The sequence below is a fragment of the Antrostomus carolinensis genome, unplaced genomic scaffold (assembly GCF_000700745.2).
Source record: "Antrostomus carolinensis isolate BGI_N321 unplaced genomic scaffold, ASM70074v2 scaffold15644, whole genome shotgun sequence".
In the NCBI taxonomy this organism is placed as follows: domain Eukaryota; kingdom Metazoa; phylum Chordata; class Aves; order Caprimulgiformes; family Caprimulgidae; genus Antrostomus; species Antrostomus carolinensis.
The window spans coordinates 1-21,134 of record NW_010311534.1 but is presented as its reverse complement, the minus strand read 5'-3'; the positions used below and the strand labels follow the sequence as shown (position 1 = coordinate 21,134).

Here is a 21,134-nt window from a genome sequence, read left to right as displayed (position 1 = left end):
ACTCTTTCTGAGAGCTGTTCTTCATTAATGCTAGAGGCTGTGGGAGCAAACGACTTAGACCAGGCAAAGGCAACTGTTTACTGAAGGAAAGATGTTAGCAGTTAGTGTGAAATTCTAGGGAAAGGAGCAAACAAGCTCTGGGTGTCTTGAGAAAGCTGAATTCTTTTCTCCTCACCCCTCCACCCCTTTTACTTGTGTGTGCCATTCTTGGGGGTCTGAAGGATTTCTGTTGGAGGTTGTGAGGCTGCAGACCTTACACTGGCTTCAAGGATCCCTTTGTTACAGAATTAAGGTATTTTTTTGCTGCTCTTCCTGACTGTTGGACAGCCACTTCCCCTTCTTGCAAGCCACTGCAAATGTGTCTGAAGCACACTTCAGAGGTGCACTAATTTAGCTATTCTGCAATATTTCAGTTGGAAAGTGATGCAAATGTAAGTATGGATTTCTCTAACTCAAACACCAGAACACTAAATATAAAAGTGATTGATTGGAAATCAGCTGACTCGTGTGGGGTTTTTTTTTTCCTTTGTTTCAAATATTAGACGAACTGGAGCTGTCACCCACATCAAGATCCAGAACACAGGAGACTACTATGACCTCTATGGAGGAGAGAAGTTTGCTACGTTGGCTGAATTAGTCCAGTATTATATGGAACATCATGGACAGCTCAAGGAAAAGAATGGAGATGTTATAGAATTGAAATACCCACTGAACTGTGCTGATCCTACATCTGAAAGGTCAGAGAAATACTGGTGAAAACCTCAGTGTCTGTGCACCTCTGAATAAATGTGTGTGTTTATCCCTGTTAACGCTGCAGTCAGCTTCCATTTGATGAAGGGGTGGCCGCTGTCTTCTGCTAAAAGTGGTCCCACTGATTTCAGTGAGTTTACTTGCAAAGTAGGTGAATAAACATGATTAAAGGTAAAACAATCTATGCTGAAGAAAAGAGATTCTGGGGCTTTCTTCCTGGCATGCTGCAATACTGAAAAAGAGGGCATAGTTCCCTTGATTTTTGCTGGGAGAATATTTTGTTATGGAAGTTCTCCCAAAGCTTCCTGAAGCTGTTATTGCTGCGAGGAATTCCCAGGTATTTTTTTGGGCAGAATTTTATACAATTTTTCCAGCAGTAGGCCTATGTGTAAGAAAGCAAATGACATGCAAGTCCTCAAATTACTCAAACTCATGTTTTTAGGAGCCTGGCTAATAAGGAGAATCTGAAACTATAGACTTATCATACACTGAGGAGGTGTGTGTATGTCAGAAATAAAGCTCTGTGGCCAGTAGGTACCAGTTTGTTCTCAGAAGTGAAAAAACAAGGAAAAAATATTAAAACAAGTTCTCTTGCTCCTCAGTGTGGCTTGTGTTTAACACTAGTGGGGAGGATTATTGCCTTTTTGGCCATGTTTCTTGAAGAAATGAGGTTGATGTGATTATCCTGTCCAGTTCCTAATGTGATAGAAGGGTGGGGTATCAAAGATGCTAAGTTTCCCGCAGGTTTATCAGGTAGGTGCATCCTCATGAAGGAAATAAAAGAAGAATAATTGCCTTGACTAAGGAAAAGGTTGCAGTGTCAGCTCATCTTATTGGTCACCGGGGAGTCTGTTTGCACTGTGGTAAAGGATCCAAATCAAAGCTTCATTTGAAGCTTGCATGAAATGCAAATTTCAGTGGTTATGGAAGTCCTTGCTTTGAAGTGTTCCTCTAATCACTCATGTGTACGTACGTGTACACTTCCAAGGCTTATTTTAGTTTTTATTTTTATAAACTGAGGCTTTCTGTAGACCTGGATGTTGTTGTTCAGTGTACATAAGTGTTTTACTTTATCATAAATATTTAGAACAAGCTGATTCAGCCATGACTGGAGTGACAAGTCACATACCTGTCTGTTTCTTACTTTATTTAAAGGTGGTTTCATGGGCATCTCTCTGGAAGAGAAGCTGAAAAACTATTAACAGAAAAAGGAAAACATGGAAGCTTTCTAGTTCGTGAGAGTCAAAGCCACCCTGGGGACTTTGTTCTTTCTGTCCGGACAGGAGATGATAAAGGAGAGAGTAATGATGGGAAATCTAAAGTGACACATGTCATGATTCACTGCCAGGTATGATGAAGCACGAGCTGCTTTAACAGGGCTACTTCCATGGGCAGTGGGTTTATTCTGACAGGAGGCCCCTCTTACACTTCACTGCAGAGAGCTGAATGCTTTCCCCCTTTCCCTGTGGTCCTCGTGTGTGTTCTGTATCATCTTTGATCAAATTGATTAATTTGATAGCATCAAAATTCTCCAAGTTTTTAATTTATTTTGACTGCTTGCCTGGCTGAATCATGTCATGCTGTACTATGCTGTCAAGTACTTTCTAATAGATTTGCTTTCAATTGCATCAGAAGTCTGTCTCAGATCCTCTGCTGATGGAGCCTTTCATGTTCATGAATCTTCTGAAGCGAGTTGCAGTCTCCTGGCTAAACTATATTAAAAATATGAGTAATTGGACAAAGAGAGATCCATCTGAATATATCTTGTTTCTCCTGGCAGCTTATAAAGTTGCACCTGATAGATGATCAACATTCTGTGAAAATTATTGGGTGTTAAATCCAGGGGACACTTTTAAATCTAAAGCTTGAATTTAATATAGGGTAGTTCTTCACTGAAGTATTAGTAAATTATAGTCTTTTTGATATTTTCATATATGCCCATGGGTTGCTATTTAAAAAAAAAAAAAATCACAGATTTTGTAATATTTTTTTCTCCCGTTATCCTAAAAGACAGTGCAACATCTTAATTATTTAAAAAGGGCTAAAATGGAATAACACAAATAGTTTGGAGATAGAAAAGTACAAGCTAAACTACCAGAATTCTTTTTTATATATATAAATATTAGGAAACCTCTTTGATTTGCAGTTAACTACTAGTAGCATTTATGATATCGGGGAAAATAACTTAGTATTGCATCCTTAAAATAGGGATGGTGGCAGTCAGTACCCACCTTTCAGGATCCAGTGGTAACTCTCTTGGGAATTTGAATTGATTTCCAAGGCAATCTACTGGATTCTGATCACGTAGCTCAGGTAGCTTGAGCTGGCTGAACCTCCATTCAGAAGGGATCAGCTCTCCTGAAAAGGCAGGTAAAATGGTTTTTAACTAGATGGCAAAAAGGATAATATCCTCCATAGTGTGTGTGTTTCTTTTTACTAAGGTTCTGCCATCCCTTAGCAGAAGGATTTTACTGGATTCTTCTACATATGTTTTTAAAGAGAACTTCTCATATGTTGTGTAGCCTAAAGGCGTTATTAGAGCTGCTTGTGTGAAGTGCATTTATTTTGATGAGTATCTGTCTTCCAAGGATCTAAAATACGATGTTGGCGGAGGGGAGAAATTTGACTCTCTGACAGATCTAGTGGAACATTACAAGAAGAACCCTATGGTAGAAACTCTGGGGACAGTATTGCAGCTCAAGCAGGTGAGTGAATGGAGAAGACACCACTGAGCTCTCTTACCTTCAGCCTGTATCGTTGAAGTTCAGGCTTTTCTGTGTGTGCTGTGAAACAGCTTTTTTTTTTTTTTTTCTTTCCTAATGCAAAAATTAAGAATTAAACTTCATGAAACTGGATGACCAAGTCAGTCATTTAAATGGGAACAATTTTTTATGTGTTTGGGAAGGACAGGCTTTTGTGTCTCTAATGCATACAGAACTTCTCTTGCTTTCATCATGGTCTGCAAGGACTGTGGGACTAGTCCAGAAATGAGACAACTTAAAGTATTGAAGAACAACTGTGAGACTTTATCTAAGAGCAATTGCCCCCTTCCTCTCTACCCTCACTGCCCTTCACTGTATGAACTGTAAAGTTTTGATGCCTGGATCCTAGAACTGCCTATATAAAATATCCTTAGTGCAGGGGATTTGTGTTTTAACTGTCTCCTCACAGTTGTCGTTGTTACACCTTTGTTTAATGTTTGTATTTTTCTCAGCCTCTGAATACCACCCGCATTAATGCTGCAGAGATCGAAAGCAGAGTGCGGGAGCTAAGCAAGCTAGCAGAGACTACAGATAAAGTCAAGCAGGGCTTCTGGGAAGAATTTGAGGTATTTCACTACATTCCAAATGTTATGATATTAAATCTCTACACTACTAAAAATTTTGGTGTGCTGCTGCCTTCCTGACACTTTCTCATCTCTTCTGTTGCTTCAGATCTCTGTTCTTGCTCCCACCTCCTGTGTCAGGTACAACATGGGTTAAAATTTTACCAGTTCCACTCTTGTGTCTGCTAGTAAAGTGATGGAAATACTTGTCTTTTTCCTGTTCAACATTAATTATGTTCTTCAATGCTATTCACTTGGTACCTTGCACAATCCCTCCTGAATATCCTCCCTGTCGTGAGGGAACCTTATGTATCGGACCCACCAGGACAATGAATCAGGTTCATTCCCGTGTTCCTTTTCTTCGTGTGGACAAGAAGAGGTCTGTAGGCTGGATTAAAGTTTCTGGAGGCAATTCTGGACAAATTCCTTGCCTCTTGGTGACCCAAGTACTAGTGCAGGAGGGGTGTCTGATGCAGCTGGAATACATTGTGCATGTGAAGGGGCTTGCACTGTGCTTGCTGTCGCGTGTCTCAGTGTGGAGGATGTTTCAGTTTGCACTCTGCTGGGTTTGGGAGGTTGGAGACCTTTGCTTTAAGGAAACTTCATTGTGCTTTCTCAGTCAATATATTCTGTTGCCCTTGAGATTGTGGCTTTTTGATAGCTGGTTTTGGGGTTTTTAAAACTGTTGTGAAGCAGTAGCGGTAGCAAGCTCTGAGATGAAGCAACATGGATTATATGTATTCCTTGAACTCCTGGAGTTCTGCTTTTGTTTTATTTGGGTGTTTCATCTCTGCCTGCAGCCAAAATTCCACTTCCCTGCCAGAAAAAGTAGCATTGCTGTCTTCTCTCTTACCTGCCTACCTCTTGTGTGTGTAGCACAGCTGTGCTGGCCCAGCTCTCCCCTTTTTTGAGGCCCTGATGATTTCAGGGAGCTGCTTATGTTTGGAAGAAAATACAGCTGAAACTGTTAATTTTTCAAGCAGAACAAATTAATTATGAGCGTTAACCAACACATTCTGAACTGCTTGAGTCTAGCCTGGGTCCTGACCCATCTCTGACAACTGGAATCATTCATCAGCTGCATGCATGTGATGGTCATAGCCAAAAGCTTTAGAAATGTCTTAAATATAACAGACTGGTTCATACCACACGTTCACAGGAAAAGCAGTGGAATCTGGAACTCTACCAGCAGATGGCAACAGGAAACTGGAAAGTCCTGATCTTTGACAGAGGCTGGTTTTGGCTGGGTGAAGCTATTTTGAGAAACTGCTTGAATAGTGATGGATTTGCAAAGCAACCATTCTTGAAGAAATCCTTGTTTTGATCAGACATATTAGTTAGTTGAATGTACTGTCCAGTCTGCTCTGAGATTATTGTCAGGAGGAGAAAAATAAATCCACTATAAGCAAGAGGCTCTTAGCAAGGAGGTAACTTAGCCAAGAGGTAACACATTTCACTATGAACGTGGATGGAATATAAGAAGGTGAGGTCATGGCAATGGGGAAATCATGAAATGAGGGTTAAACTTTCTCCTCTCTCTGCCCCTGTGCCCAGTGCAGGGGGCCAGTCCTTGACCCAGGGCTGCTGAATGGTCAGAATCCCACTTGGAGGGGGAAGCAGGGCAGCAGAGGCTCCTCTGGCCACTGCTGAGGACTTGGGACTCTGTTTTACCCCAGCAGTAGAGTGGTGGATCCCCTGGAGAGCAGTTCTCATCTGTTGTTTGTGCACCTTGCCTGGATGTAAACTGGCCCCAGCCTTTGAATCGCTTCTGTCGCGGAGTTCAACACGTGAACTTTGCTGTGGGTGTCTGTTGGCTTCCCTGGAGACTGGAAGCTTACCTTACTCTTATTCAGAGGGCACAGAAAGGAAAAAGTGTGGCCTCTTTGCTGGCACCTCTTGTCATTGGTGCTGACTTACCAGAAGCTGTGTGAATTGATGTGGGCTTTGTCTTTTTCTTGAGGAGAGCACTTTTGTGTGGGTGCGTTTAGGAATGGATTGTTGATTTGTTAAAATATGACTGAGCTATTACTTTACACTTATGGATTCTTTTCTGACATGGGGTCTCTGCTGCATAAATTTGTCCTGTAACAGATTTAGCAGCTGGTCCTTAGAAGCAAGGTGTTTTCCTGTCCTGTGGCTTTCCTGAAGAAGAGTATTTGCTAGCAAGTCAGAAGTCTTACAGAAAAAGTAAATGTAAGAAATGAAAGATTTTGCCTGTGAGATATTCTACTTCTCTTTCCCCTGTGAGATATTCTACTTCTCTTTCCCCTTCAATGCTGTTAGTGAGGTCAGCACTAAACCTTAATTTCTTTCTGCTGTATTTTTGGAAATGAAGCAATCTCGTAGCAGTTCTGGTGTCGTGCTTTTTCATTCATCTCAGGTGAGCTATAGCTGTCAGCCTTGGTGGCAGGAGGCAGGGAGGCACACTCCAGGTTGTCCATGGATCTCTGCCTGTGCTGTTTATGACTTGGCAGTCCAGATGGTAGTTATAAATTACTTGTCTTCAGGCATATTTAAGAATGTACCTCTTGTCCTGTGAACCACTAGACAGGAACGTTGGCAGTCCTTGTAATGTTTTTTGCTTCTGAAAAATGGCTGTTTGGTGAGCTTGATGCTTGGATGTTGTCGGGAAATTGAGGACTGTGTTTCAGATTTATTGTTGCGTTGTGTATGTCTCTTAATGGGCTTGTTGGAAGTTGCTGCTGCTCATGGATCTCTCTCCTCAGGGATGCTCAAAGCAATAATAATTAACTGTATGAAGTGAGGATGTGTTTGAAGCTATGCTTTCCACACACGTAATTGTTTCCATATTTTAACCTGCTAGCAAAGTTTAGCTTTCAGTTCTTTTGCTTGGCATTTCACCTGGCTGAGACTCAAAAGTGTTGCTTGTACATAAAGGTGCTGTGTGATAATGGCACTTGAAAGACTCTTGCAGTGTGGCAAGAGGTGAGCTTACTGGAAAGTGCTGTTTCACCCGTCGCTAGTACGAGCAAGCAGTGCTTTATGGGGATGTGTTTTCTGTCTTTAGCTTCACAAGCATGAAACCTCACAGCTCTCCTATATTGCTTTTGTTCCTTGGTTTCTCTGTCTTTAGGATGAGCCTAATTGTCCAAGGTCACTAAGTGAGTCAATAACAATAACAGAGACTGAAATAGAAGTGAGCAAATGTGCCTGACGTGACCAAGCTCTAAAGTAAAAGCAATCTCTGCAAGAGTTCTTAAGGGTGGTAATAACAAGGGGAGAAGCTTCCAAAGCCTAAGTGTTCCTTTTAGTCAGACCAGTACTGCTTTGGGGATTAAAACTGGGAACAAAGGCATCAGGATTCTGGTCCCTCCAGCTTCACTGCAAGTAGGGAGATTTGCTACTAAGCAACACGGCTGTGAAGTGTGGAATTGCTGTTGTCCCTGTCATACTGATTGTGAACCAGACACAGAGGAATTAGCTCCTTGCCAACAGGAGAAATCCCAGTGCAGATTTATTGTTTCTGCAGTGGGATGATTTATAGATGATCCTGTTTGTCGTTACCTGATGCCCCCTCCTCTTCCCCAACAGGGTAATGTGAGAAAGTCTGCACAAAATTTTGTACTGGTTTAGTGAAATGGTCTTATGCTGGTAGGAGAGAATAATTAGAGCACTTAAAAAGTGGTACGTGGCTGTGGTGGTGGGTTGTATGTTGGTATTTTACCTGTCTCAGCCATACCTTTGAAAATACTGTAGCATTCCTATGTGGACTTTTGTTTTGGGGGAATAGACAAGAATATCTTCCTAATATTCTGCTTCTAACTGCTGAAGGACTTTTTGCTGTGCTTCGTATTTAAATACATTTGCTCAAGTTGATGTGCTTTGGGTTTTCTTTATGCTCCTTCCTCCTCTTTGGCTGTTCAGCCTGGAGAAGAGAAGGCTCTGGGGAGATCTTATAGCACTTCCCAGTACCTGAAGGGGCTACAAGAAAGCTGGGGAAGGACTTTTCATAAGGGCAATTAATGACAAAACAAGGGGAAATGGGTTTAAGCTGAAAGAGGGGAGGTTTAGATGAGATATTAGGAAGAAGTTCTTCACTGTGAGAGTGGTCAGACACTGGAACAGGTAAGTTGTGGATGTCCCCTCCCTGGAAGTGTTGAAGGCCAGGCTGGATGAGGCTTTGAGCAACCTGGTCTAGTGGAAGGTGTCCCTGCTGCTGGCAGGGGGGTTGGAACTAGATGATCTTTAAGGTCCCTTCCAATCCTATGTATTCTATGTCTAGAGTTGGTCTGGCTGCAGCTTGCGAGGATCTGCTCTTGTGACGTTGCTGTAACACAGCATTTGTAATCTTAGGACTTTTTGGGGCTCTCCAGCAGTGATACCACAGACTCGTTGTAGCTGAAGGAGCAGAAGGCGGCTGGTGAGGGTTAGAGGAACCCAGTACAGCTTAGGTGGAGAAGCACTGGATCACGAAGTGCCTGACTCCTTTGCAGGCTGGCAGTCTTTTGAAGGTGTTAGTTACCTGTCTTTATTGGTACTAAAGCTCATGCCAGTCCAGTGGGGATTTTTTAACTCCTTACCTGTCTGAGTCAGCAAAAAGGAGAAATGCAGTAGTACTCCTGACTTTTATGCTTGGTGAGAAAGACCTAGTGATGGATATGTTTGTTTGTCCTTGCTCTGTATAATGCTGCTCGTGTTGTTTGGTTTATGTAGCGTACCTTTTAAGATATCCTGATTTATATACCTTTTAAGATGTCCTGATTTCCACAGACAAAATTTTGTTGTCATCCTTTGTAACCAGTTGTGTTTTCCTTGCACAGTGTTTTACAGCTGAAAGCTTTAAGGGATCCACTTGCGTCTGCTTGGTCAGAACAATATCGTGAGGACTTGCTGGTTATAGTTTGTGGTTTAAAGAAGCTTTGAATTCATAGGTGTTGATAATGATCAGGTAGAAAATAGCTTGCCTTGCCACTCATGCTCCTGTGTTTCTTATATACCTTAGAAGCAATGCTATACTAAGTCTGAATGGAGAAATCCAGCACCTCTCCTTCTCTGACTAGCTGGCATTATAATCCAGTATCATCATTTTTGTGAGAAAGGATCGCTGTAGGGATGGTGGAACAGTCCTTATTGCTTTTATTAAAACCAGTTATTTGTACTGTTTTCATTTAGACTTTGCAGCAGCAAGAGTGCAAACTTCTCTATAGTCGTAAAGAAGGTCAGCGTCAAGAAAACAAAAACAAAAATAGATATAAAAACATTTTACCTTGTAAGTATTGATTTCTTTCATTGTAATGTCAGCCTGCTGTTTTCTATGCTTTATTTTCTTAGCTCGGAAATACAGGGTTAATTAAACACCACTGTGCTTTTTCTTCTCGTTAATGATAATTTCCCCTCTTATGTTGTCAGTTTTAGCTCATGCAATTTCCAATTTGTGTTCAAGCATTTGCACTTTGTAGATATCAATATTTTGATTCCCAAATATTGGTTTTATCTTCATCTTTCATTTGGAAATATCACATCCCTAAACTGCAGCAAACTGGAATGCTTATAAACTTAAGAGGATTAATTTGTGGTACAAAAATGCATGATGCAAATCCAGCAGCCATTTGCCTCGACTCAGTGCTTGCTGGTCTGTGTACTCACGAGTTACTGTGGGGCAGGAACACTTATTTTCAACTTATTTTGATCTATCTTGTTATGAATTGGCCATTTGTTTTAAAAAAAAAATGACAGAAGAGGAAAGGTTGAATATTCTAGCTGCTGATTTACTGAGTTTGATAACTTAATAGCTTCTGGTAGCAGTTAGAAATGTGGGATATTTAAAAATAGCTGTGTGTTCACAACTGTAGGTTGCAAGTGCTTAATGTACGTCTATATTCTTCCAGTTGATCATACCAGAGTGGTTCTACATGACGGTGATCCAAATGAACCTGTTTCAGACTATATCAATGCTAATATTATTATGGTAAGTATGCTCTTATCTACAGGAATCTTACTGACACAGCTCATGTCAACTTTTTAACACACTCACCTAAACCCAAGTTAGTCTTGTAACCGTTTGTCAAATTGGTTTTCCTCTAGCCTGAATTTGAAACCAAGTGCAACAACTCAAAGCCAAAAAAAAGCTACATCGCTACTCAAGGTTGCCTACAGAATACAGTGAATGATTTCTGGAGGATGGTGTTCCAGGAGAATTCTCGAGTTATTGTTATGACAACAAAAGAAGTTGAAAGAGGAAAGGTAAAAAACAGACTCTTAAACCAGCCTTGGGAAAGGTCACGACATCTGAATGCAGATAAGGACTAAACTGAGTTGGTTGTATTGATTTGTGTGCTGAAATCTGGTGTGCCACCACTGTCTGTGGAAATCTGGAAGGTGCTGAGTGTCCTTTTCTATTGGTACCTGTGAGAGTTGAGGATACACTCCTTTCATATCATCAGGCCTCCCTTTTTTAAGGTTTAACTGATTAAATTTTAGCTACTGAATGTGGATCTATGTATTTTCAAATTATGAGGCACTGGAGATGTAGCCAAACAGGCATTCTACGTACTTGAAGGAATAAGCTCTCTGTTCCTGTAACAAAAGTATTGCCATTTATTTTAGCTTATCAGACTTGTATAGACTTTACTAGAAAAGCAGAATTGTGAGACTTTATTACTATAAGAATGAATTTAGATGATATTGCTTCTTACCTGGAAACTATAATATAATGTGAAAGTTATTGCCCTAGATTCACCTCCCTCAAGTCACATTTACGAGACTCTACTAGAATGCTGTTCTCTTCTGGAGTTACTTTCTGTGCTTGAATTTAATAACATTTTTATTACATGCTGAGTTAGTGATTATGGCTGAAAGCTAGTGATTACCTGATTAGGAATCCCTCAACCAGGCGTGATTTAGCACTTCTATTCCTGAAGTCAGGCCCTTTGCCTTTGACTGCCCCGTTCTGCATGAACACAGCTACCTGTTCAGCCTCCGGACTCTGCGAGCCCCCTGTGAATGGCTCTGGAAATATTTAATGCTCTGAAAGAGGAAATTTTCCTGCAGTGATGTATCCCAAGAACCTCCATTTTACCTTTAAAGTACAGAGATCTTGTTTTACTCTCCTCTGGCAAATCTAAGGCTGTTACTCTCTGTTCTAATGACATATAGCAGGAAAGAATACTGATATTGTGGCAACGGTCACACCCCGCTTCCTGTGCACAGTATGGCTTTATCTTTGGAATGTGTTGCTTCTGATATTATCTTCTGTTTGGTAAACAGTTTGTGTTGTGTTGTTAAGTTTTTCTGTACCATCCTTCACCTTTTCAATAATTGGGTGGTCTCTTTCTGAATGGAAAGCTTTTATATTGGTAGATGAGTATCACTTTTGAAAAAGTTTGAGTGGAAATATAACTAATAATTTTTCTATGGGTGACTGAAAATTGTGGGGGCTCCTTACCACTGCCACTGAAAAGAATATATGTACTGAAAACAAATAGCAGCAGACTTCACGGGCTTTTCTTCCTAATCTTGGTATCAAAGCTGCCATTGGTGGTGTCTGTAGAAATCCTTAGACTGCTTTGTGATTCTTTTATATGGTTTTTTTTAGACTTTGTAAACTTTTGTTCATTCATCACCCTTATAAAGGGGTATATTTGTGTCCTTAACAAGAATGCACTGAAGGAGGGAGAAGCTAATCCTTTCCAGTGACCTTCCTCTTAGATCTTCCTCTTGGAAGAAGAGAAATAAATTGTGGGATTGCTTTGGAGGAGTTGTCTTGCATACATTACCTTCTGTTTTTTTGGTTTTTGATAACCTACTTGAATGGCCTGAGTTCCTCTGCAGTTTCTCTATAATTCTTTCCAAATTTTGCTAAGCTTGTGTTCTGTGCTCTGGCTGTAGAAGACATTTTAATGTCCTATTACTTAATCAGTGCTGCATGCATTGATTTTTGTATTTATTTTTTTTTTCTTGATGCCTATTTCACTTCTTCAAGAATTGCAAGTAACAGTCCTGATAAAAAGCCTTTTTTTATCTCAGGCCAAGATGCTTTCAGATCTGCAGGAAGGAGAGAAATCTCTGCATTAGAGATGACTTGAAGAGCACATTGTGAGGAACTCTGAAACATCTCAGATCTGCGTAGAGTTCTGAATATGCTTTAGAATGCACTGTAGGAGCAGCAGATACTTACAAATTAAAATAGTGGTGTTTTGGAGGCCGGCCATCGAGCTGATAAGACATGCATCCTCTCTATATCAGACTAAAGCTTGTTTTAATGTTGTCTGTTACTGTTCAGATTTGCTGTACCAACTGCTCTTGTCTTCAGAGTTTTTTATTGAAACTCTGAGTTATGTTGGCATACACCAAGCTCAACATCTTTTCTTTAGCTTGTCCCCGTTTGGAGACGGCAGGGCAAGAAGGGCAAAAGTAGCACAAAAGCATCTTGTTTCCTAAGCAAGCTGGAAAGCATGTGTTCAGTCATCTCTTTCCATATCTTGTGTTGGCAGAAGGGACCTTCTTGCTGCCGTGTTTTCTCATAAATCTGCAGTAGCAACAGCAAATAGGGAAGGTTTCTCTGTAGCACTCGGTGTTTGGTCTGTATTTGCTGTTGCTGGAAGCTGCATCTATACACCCGCTGTGATTTCTCATTTGATAACTGTGTGTACTTGGGTTAGGTTCACAGGCTAACAGGAGTCCCTCTTTCCTGAACTGTCACAGGAATCAAATCAAAGTAGTAATAGGTGAACCCATTCTTCAGTGGATGGAAAATATCCCTGGCCAAAGGTAACTTGAGAGAGAAGCAGCACACCAAAAGCTCTGCGTTTCAGAAGCTGCAGACACAGGGCTTCAGTCCCCTGCCACAGGGAACAGTTCTTTGTTCCTTTGGTGATTGAATTAGAGAGCTGTGTTAGCCTTTTCTGCACTAAGTGATGAAAAGGCAAACATCCAAGATTAATTTCTGATAAAAATGGCTTATACCTTTGGCTTATATTTAATTTGCAGCCTGTTGGGTTTTGATTGTCAAATAACCTGTAAGGCTACAGCATTGCACTGGAAATTCTCAGTATTTTGAAACCCAGAGCTGGGTGGAGATAAAAGTCACAGTGTTTTAATTTCTGGGTTTTGAAACTATCAAGGTAAAGCAGGTACTAAGATGATCATAAAAGCTGCTAAAAGGAGAGATTGCCTGTACCTGTTTGTCTGAAATCATCTTGTATTTGTTATAGGGAAGAGAAACTTCTCCCTGAAGTGTACTTTACCTTGTCAGCTCGCTGTCCAGTTGCCACTAGTAATTGTCCTCTGTATTCAGAAATTAAAGATTCAGAAATGTGTTTGTTAACCAGTTTAAGAACCAGCCTTTCTTCTTACTGATTACTCCTTCTTTTTTTTTTTTAAATCTTGCAGAGTAAGTGTGTCAAGTACTGGCCTGATGAATATTCCCTGAAGGAGTACGGTGTTATGCGTGTTAGGAATGTTAAGGAGAGTGCAGCACACGATTACACGCTAAGAGAACTTAAACTTTCTAAAGTTGGGCAAGTAAGTATCTTTGTAACTGTCTTTTTTAATTTAGGTTGCAGATCACAAAATAAATTTGCAGAAATGGACCGTTTCTTTGTAATCAATAAAAGCGCTAAGGGATTTATAAATTGAGCCCTGCCTCTTTCTTTGAAGCTCCAGGTTTCGTTCCATACATCTTTCTCTTTGTCCTTGGGATAATTAAAGATTCTTACACCTAAGCACTTTTTTGGCAGAAGATGCATGGCTGCAGAGCTTTGAGGAAATCTGGAAAAAGGGACAATTCTTTTAAGTAATCACACTTCAGTCTAGCTAGGCATTTGCTCCCTTTCATGGAGGTGGTTGCACTAGAAGAAAATGGTTGTGTATGGGTCTGGTCTGTAGAAAGAACACTTAAGGGAAGGACACAGTGAACTAGTGTGGAAATAGCACTTCCTTGTTAAGGAACAATCTGGATCAGGATGCAAAATGAACTGTGTATGAAGCAAATAAGCAGTATGTGTTAGACTGGTATGACCATGGGATGGAACTGACTGGGAAGAAGTGTGTAAGGTAAGTACTACTAGCTGTGAATGATGAGTATGACAGATGAAGGTCCCTTGCTGTTGGTCACCCTCAGACAGAACTTTGTCATGGCTTCTAAAGACGAGGATGGAAATATTGTTGGGAAAAAAACTGCATGAGAAAGGGGGAACTGAGGAAGCAGCTGGTGTGATTGACTTGTCAGGCCAGGAAGAACTCTGGCTTGTCCACTCCTCTAAAGGAGTTGTGGTGCTGTGGATACTGAGCAGCAGGTTGGATATACCAACTTCCAGTTTGACTCAACTTTGTGACATAAATGCTTTTAGCTGGGTTTTGATCTGAAGGATTTTGTTTTCACATTTGCATCTTCCTTCCAGGGGAACACAGAGAGAACAGTCTGGCAATATCACTTCAGAACTTGGCCTGATCATGGAGTCCCAAGTGACCCTGGTGGTGTATTAGACTTTCTAGAGGAGGTGCACCATAAGCAGGAGAGCATTTCTGATGCAGGACCAGTTGTGGTCCACTGCAGGTACAGTGTTGCACTACTCCTGCTACTAAACTCTGTGCCTGTGGAGTTCTGCTGGATCTCTTTCTGGTGGGGGGAGCTAAAAACTTTAAAAGAAGGCACCTTTACCCAAGAGCTAGTCAGGCTTCCATCTGTCAAGGTGTTTCAAGGTGTTTACTTTCTGTTTTGCAAAATGATGTATTCTAGATAGGTGTCAGGTGGTTACCTTTGAAGCAGGCTATCTTTCAGAGTGTGCATGTCTATAGGAGTAAGAATTTCTGATGTTGTATGAGAAGGTGGTACCAGTCTTGGCTAGAAGCATTTCAAGTGCAGGATCGTGGAAATTCTAGTATCCCATCCAACCTCCTGTGAGTGTCCTCTCCTCCTCAGTCTTGGCTTATAAATGAGATACTTTTTATAAGGCAAGGAAATGTTAGATCTGACCTTGTAGGTTTTTTCTGATTGAAGGACATTAATAAATGCTGAGGCACACGAGTGCTGTGGTCTCTTCCATGTTAAGTTGATTAGGTCTCTAGTTACTTCTGGCTGTGTGGCTTGGTTTGACTCTGGCTATAATTTGGAAGTCTGATGTCTCTTAATGTTAAACTCTTCCTTGGACTAGTGTTTTGGTATCTGTTCAGAAAGAGCAAAACAATTTCTTTTTCCACTTCTCTTTTTACAGTGCTGGGATTGGACGAACAGGAACTTTCATTGTGATTGATATTCTTATTGACATAATCAGAGAAAAAGGTAAGTTCCCTCCCAACTTTTGTGCTCCTGGGGGACACTGCCAGATACATCACAGTAAAACAACAGGAGTGGTGATAGAATAGAGGATTCTAGTGATGTTATAAAGTAGGCATGTGTTTTTGACAGAGCTGGGACTTGCTCATTCCTCTTGACTAAGCTGGAATCAAAGTGCTGAAACCCTGCTCCAGTTCAATGTAATGAAAACTTTCAGCTTGAGGATTAGCCAGGAGTCTGGTTATGTTTTTCTTCTTATTATTTTTATTATTTATTTTTCTCCTGAAATCATTCATGAGTATGTGATTGTCAGTGTCCTCATGCAGGCTGAATTTGAGTTATTTGTTTTCAGAGAAGTTGTATTATGTATAAACTGCCATAAACGCTGACTCAGCGTGTGTGTTGAGCTGGGTCGTGTTTAAAGTTGCCTTGGAACAGTGTGAAGTGATGCAGTTTTCTGCCCCAGGACAGCTTGCCATGTTACACTGCAGTTCTACAGATCTGTGTGTTAGGAGTCAAGGGCAAATCTTCTGTGTTAAATGTTACCAGTCTGGCCTGTTGCAAGATCATTCAACTGTGCTGTGTTCTGCTGGAAGATGAGGCTAATCTCTCCTCCAAAGACGTGGTTTATTTCACTGTTCTTAACATTATGATGATTATTCTTAGGTGTGGACTGTGATATTGATGTTCCAAAGACCATTCAGATGGTGAGATCACAACGGTCAGGAATGGTTCAGACAGAAGCACAGTACAGATTTATTTACATGGCAGTACAGCACTACATTGAAACGCTACAGCGCAGAATTGAAGAGGAGCAGGTATGTTTTTCTGAAGTATAAAATGTTACACAGGAACATGTTATCACTTGAACAGGGAGCAGAGTTGCTCACTTACTCTGTGTGACTTTTGGAAACATGGCTGCTGACTGCATCATGAACAGACTGGTCTGTTAACAACCCTGTTCAGACAAGTCAGTCTATATTTCTGTTCATTACACTTAAGAATTAAACTGTTAGGTGGAATTAGACAACTAAAATTAAAATAGTGTGTTTGGCCACTTGCAGAGGAAGAGAAACATCAGTCTGAGAGGCTTCTCCCTATGAGTGCAGCTAATGATACTTTACCTTCCTTGAAAATGCATCCTGTCCCCCAGTCCCTGCACCCCAGATCTTAAATTCCCTTAATAGTATCTACTGTTCTGTGCAAGAAGAATAAAAGATAAGACTCCGTTAATTAATATGGAACCTTGTGCTCTATTGAGCTTTAAAGAAATTTCCAATCTGTTAACTGTATTTCTAAAGGATGGTAATCAAATTCAAATGCTAGGAGCTCTAATATGGACAGTGTCTGAGAAAAAGCAGTTAGAGGAGTGATTTGATGTGATGAGATGAGAAGTGTTTTGGAATATATAGTGACAACCACAAAACTTGCACCTCACTCTTCCTGTTTACGTACTTTATTGCACTCTAATTCTACAGTCTTTTAGTGAAGTTACCTCGTTTTTTAATGAAGAACTGACATTCTACTCGCTTTTGCTTTCATTCTCTGCTCGAACCTCTGATCATCTGGGATTTTTATCTTGTTGTTTCAGAATTTCAGTATCTTTCCCTCTGCAGCTGGCTTGCTGCTCAGGAGATAAACCCACACAACTGATGAGGCAGATGTGGGGAGCTGCGTGGTTAGCACAGTGCCAGGTGTGAGGTGTCATCCCTGTGTAGAGATGGAGTGTGCCAGCTCGGGCTTGGCACTCTTGTGTGGCTTCTGGCTGCTTTGGAGTGTGGTAGAGCTTATTGGATATTTGCCTACATGATGTAGATCTTCTCAGCAGAGAAGATAGAGACTTTATTCCTCTCCCCAGGACAGCTGTTGTGTGCTCTGATGGGGATTAGACACAAAGTGAAGAACAAGAAATCCCTCAGGTGTACTTTTTTCTCCCTGCCTTTGTTGTCTCACTTGGCTTTAGAGCTCCCTCGTATCTCTGTGTGTGTAATTATACAAGCCTTGTATCCTCAGCTTTTTGAGTGTGGGCTCTTTCTGCTGCTGCCGTTGACGAAGTAGATCTGTAACTCTTCTCTTGATCGTTGTAATGGGTTTTGAATAGTATTTGGATATTGAGTGGAGCAGTGTGTTTCTCCTGTAGCAGTGTGTTTCTCCTGTAGTGGTGAGGCTCAGTTAGTTGTGTTTCATCCTCTAGTCCATTTCTAGCTCAGAAAGCATAGGTATAAAAGTTTAAGAAACTCAAAATAGAACATTGCTTGACCTCAGGAGGTCTTGACTTGTAACTAAGGCTAGTGACAGCTATACGAATAAAGCAATATAGAACTTCTTAGACAAAAGCAAAGCTTTGTGGATACTATAGGAGCTAATATCCTGAAAAAAAACCACGTTGAATTGGGAATACTCCAAAGCATGTTTTGATAGAGCAGGAAAAAAATTGACTGAGTAGTAGAATACTATGCAGAATGCTTGCATTTCATTTCACCCCAAAAGAGAGTTGGGGAATGAAACGCTGGTTTTTTGTTTGTTCTTTTCCTGTGGAAATATATATATCTTTACATCTAAGAAACAAATACTTCTTACCACATTTCTCTTATTCTGAATTAGAAAGGATAATTACAGTGAATTAAGTGGAAAGAAGAGAAGCCAGGTATCTACTTTTTCTTGGCTTGTTTTATCTGTTTCAATCAGCTCAAGTAGAACAACTGACTGATTCTTTTAAAATTGCTTTTACTGTACAGTACATGTGTAACTTGAACTACCATTCATCATGCAGTTGTGGGGATGGTGGAAATCAAGCCCTAGTCTTGGGCTTCAGAATATTATTGGTGGGTGATGGGTTTGTACCCATAATACTGTAGAATGCAGCAGAGTTTGAACCTTTGCATTTTGTTGTAATCTTATTTTTTAGCATTAACCTTCCAGGTAATTGATCGGGACTGGTGATCTTTTTGGAAGTGATTTGTCAGGAGTAAGTAGGAGGCTGAAATGGGAGAAGTTCAGGAAAATAACAGAACAAGTTGAGCAAGTTTTGATTAAATCTCAGAAGGCCATCTTGGAAAAATTTCAACCTACATTGCTATACAGAGCATTCTTAATGGAAACTCAGCAGCCAGATCTTCCCTCTGACAGCCTCTGTTGTGAGATTGATTCAGGCCAGTTATTTACTATTTGTTTGAGCATTTTAAAAAAACAAAACCAACCAACCAACCAAAACAAAACACAATCCCCAACCAACCAAAAAAAAACCCCAAACCACCACCAAACAAAAAACCCAGTACCCTGTAAAATTTTGAAGTGAGACTTCAATTTAAATGTAGGTTTCAGTGTATGCATGTGTTGTGAATGTTCGTCTTGAAAATGAAGAAATCCATATTCCCTTTCTTTCCTTGTGTAGCTTTGCTTGCTGGAGCCTTCAGTATCTTGAGATGAATGCCAGCACAATTGGCTGCAGCTTGTAACATATGCTGCAGAATACAAATAACAGCTTGGGTTCTTTTTATATCAAACCTAATGGGCTAAGATGTTATTTTATTAGAGATCTTGCAAACAACGTTGTTACTCATTTGGCCACATCTCCAAGCTGGAAATAAGGTCAGTGGGAAGCTCACTGGCTGGTACTGTCTATTAAAGAATGAAGTGTGGTTTCTTCTGCCAAGTAAAATGAAGATAGAGTACGAGTGCTGGTTCATATGGTTGGTACATTCTGCTGGAGATGGTGGTGGAAAGAGGAGTGTTGAAAAGTGAGGCTTTTCAGGTCTTGTAGCAAAAGCTAAAGCCAACCTTTAGGTCCTGTCCGTGTTGTGTGTGTTATCTCCAGAACTGAACTCTTCTGTTCATGGACAAGCCTTCCTTCTAAAAACATACATAGTTAGTTATACATGTAATTTCTGCGCTGCTTCATTGATTGTTTTCTGTCAGTAATTCAAAACCTGGCTTTTTGTTGTGTTTTGCTTCACAGAAGAGTAAGAGAAAAGGTCACGAATACACAAACATAAAATATTCTTTATCGGACCAGACAGGTGGGGATCAGAGCCCTCTTCCACCCTGTACCCCAACCCCAACGTGTCCAGAGTAAGTTCACTTCTGTTGTCAGTGTGTAAGTTTTGAACTGTACTAGCTAATCTTGAGGGATCTCAAATAAGAATGAGTTATCACAGAATCTGCCCTGGACTGTTGTCCTGTGCTTTACCCTGAAACTAAGTTGAGCAAAATAAATGGTCACTGAATTACGTTGGTGTGTACAAATGTGATTTTCTCAACCTAGATTCTTGGGACTGTAAATATTTGTTTCATTTCAGGATGAGAGAAGATAGTGCTAGAGTATATGAAAATGTGGGGCTGATGCAACAGCAGAAAAGTTTCAGATGAGAAGATGTACAGAGACTTCCATGCAAAGGCAGGTACGTATGTTCAGGAGTGAGGGTGCGTATCCAGCCTGGAGTTGTGGGGTTTGGAGAAGATGTACACAAAACTGAACGAGGAGAAGAGCTGTAGGAAGGACTTTCTGATGCCTGAAACACCTGTAATTTGGCCCCCTTAGAGTGTTTCAGTTCCAGAAGCTAATTTTGCTTGACTTGTGTCTATGTCTACCCTTTCAAAACGATGTGGAATATCAGCTTGGTGGTTTGGCCTTTGTTCTCATGCCCTGACTCACCAGTGACATAAGTTGGAAGTTCTATTATTCAGGAGATTGAAATTCTGCATGCTAGCAAAAGATGAGTAGCAACTACAGTCTGAACTTTCCATGTCTTTTACAAATGATCTTTACTCCTGGTCGATACTGAGGATTTGTGTGCATCTAAAGAGATTCAGAGAAGAATTAATCTCATGCTCAGCCTCAGAAGAGATGTGATGAGCAATGTCACTGCTGTGCCTGTGTGCTGTGAGCTGTTGGTGTAGTATTGTCATGAGTGAAAATTAAATCCTTGCTTTTGCTGGGAGAGAAATGTGCAGATTCTCTTTGTTATATTTTAAATATCTGTTGTAATTTGGTTCTTGCAATTAGACAACTGAATATATGTGTATATATCTAATTGGTTATTATACAGCCAATAACCAGTATCTGCTACTTTGGTTAGTGGGCTGTGAATACAGCAAAGGAATACTTTTGAATTTAAGGTGTCTTTAGTCATTAACTTCTTTTGGATTCTAATCTAAAGCCTTCTGTCACCTTTTCCCCTGTGTTTTCAAATACATCAGAAATCCCATTTTCCCTTTTCCATTTGGTAACTGTAAGTGTGTTTCGTCCATTTAGTCCCAAGATCTTCCCCAAATTGATACACAATCTCATCTCCTGCTGCCAAAGTACCACACAGTTTATAAGCAAGGTCTGAGACTTTTGGTTGAGTTTGAGGCTTTCTTGAGTCAAAATTGAGCACTTCTGCATAATGACAGAATAAGAAATAACTGCTGGGGTTTTTTCCCAAAATAATTTTTATTTTCTTCTCGCTTCTTTTCCCAGAAATGAATATGGTTTTTAAAAAGGTCAAGAAAGAGATGGAAGAAGCTTCACATGAACAGTGAACTCTGAGGGCTTGATACCTTTTAATTTACGGTTTTAATCCTTCAACAGTAGGCAAAACTTAAGACCATCTAAAGATTGTTTATATCTCTTCTCTCCAATACCTGATTTACAATTGCTCGTTTTCCAAATAAAAGGAAATCCGTTCTACAATGTAGACAACTACTTTGTAGAGTCAGTTTTGAATCCAGCAAACTGTTGGACTGTCATCCATTTGTTTTTTTAGATAGTATTTTTGTTTCACAGTATGGCTATTAGTTGGGTTTTTTTCCTTATTTGAGCAGTTGTGGGATTTTTTTTTT

At 40.4% G+C, this 21,134-nt stretch overlaps 1 protein-coding gene across 1 annotated transcript in view; it reads left to right on the top strand.

The window, feature by feature from the left end:
* PTPN11 (protein tyrosine phosphatase non-receptor type 11) overlaps positions 1 to 21,070 on the top strand; it is a gene marked incomplete at its 5' end in the record, with an annotated part of 21,840 nt that extends 770 nt beyond the window's left edge. Inside the window, 14 exons of the mRNA XM_010166768.1 lie at positions 543 to 737; positions 1,906 to 2,098; positions 3,339 to 3,455; positions 3,965 to 4,078; positions 9,209 to 9,305; positions 9,925 to 10,004; positions 10,121 to 10,279; positions 13,427 to 13,558; positions 14,437 to 14,591; positions 15,250 to 15,317; positions 15,978 to 16,129; positions 19,270 to 19,382; positions 19,610 to 19,711; positions 20,773 to 21,070. Coding sequence (XP_010165070.1) covers positions 543 to 737; positions 1,906 to 2,098; positions 3,339 to 3,455; positions 3,965 to 4,078; positions 9,209 to 9,305; positions 9,925 to 10,004; positions 10,121 to 10,279; positions 13,427 to 13,558; positions 14,437 to 14,591; positions 15,250 to 15,317; positions 15,978 to 16,129; positions 19,270 to 19,382; positions 19,610 to 19,679 — 1,645 coding nt within the window. The remainder of the gene's footprint in view (positions 1 to 542; positions 738 to 1,905; positions 2,099 to 3,338; positions 3,456 to 3,964; positions 4,079 to 9,208; positions 9,306 to 9,924; positions 10,005 to 10,120; positions 10,280 to 13,426; positions 13,559 to 14,436; positions 14,592 to 15,249; positions 15,318 to 15,977; positions 16,130 to 19,269; positions 19,383 to 19,609; positions 19,712 to 20,772) is intronic.
* Positions 21,071 to 21,134: the final 64 nt, after the last annotated feature.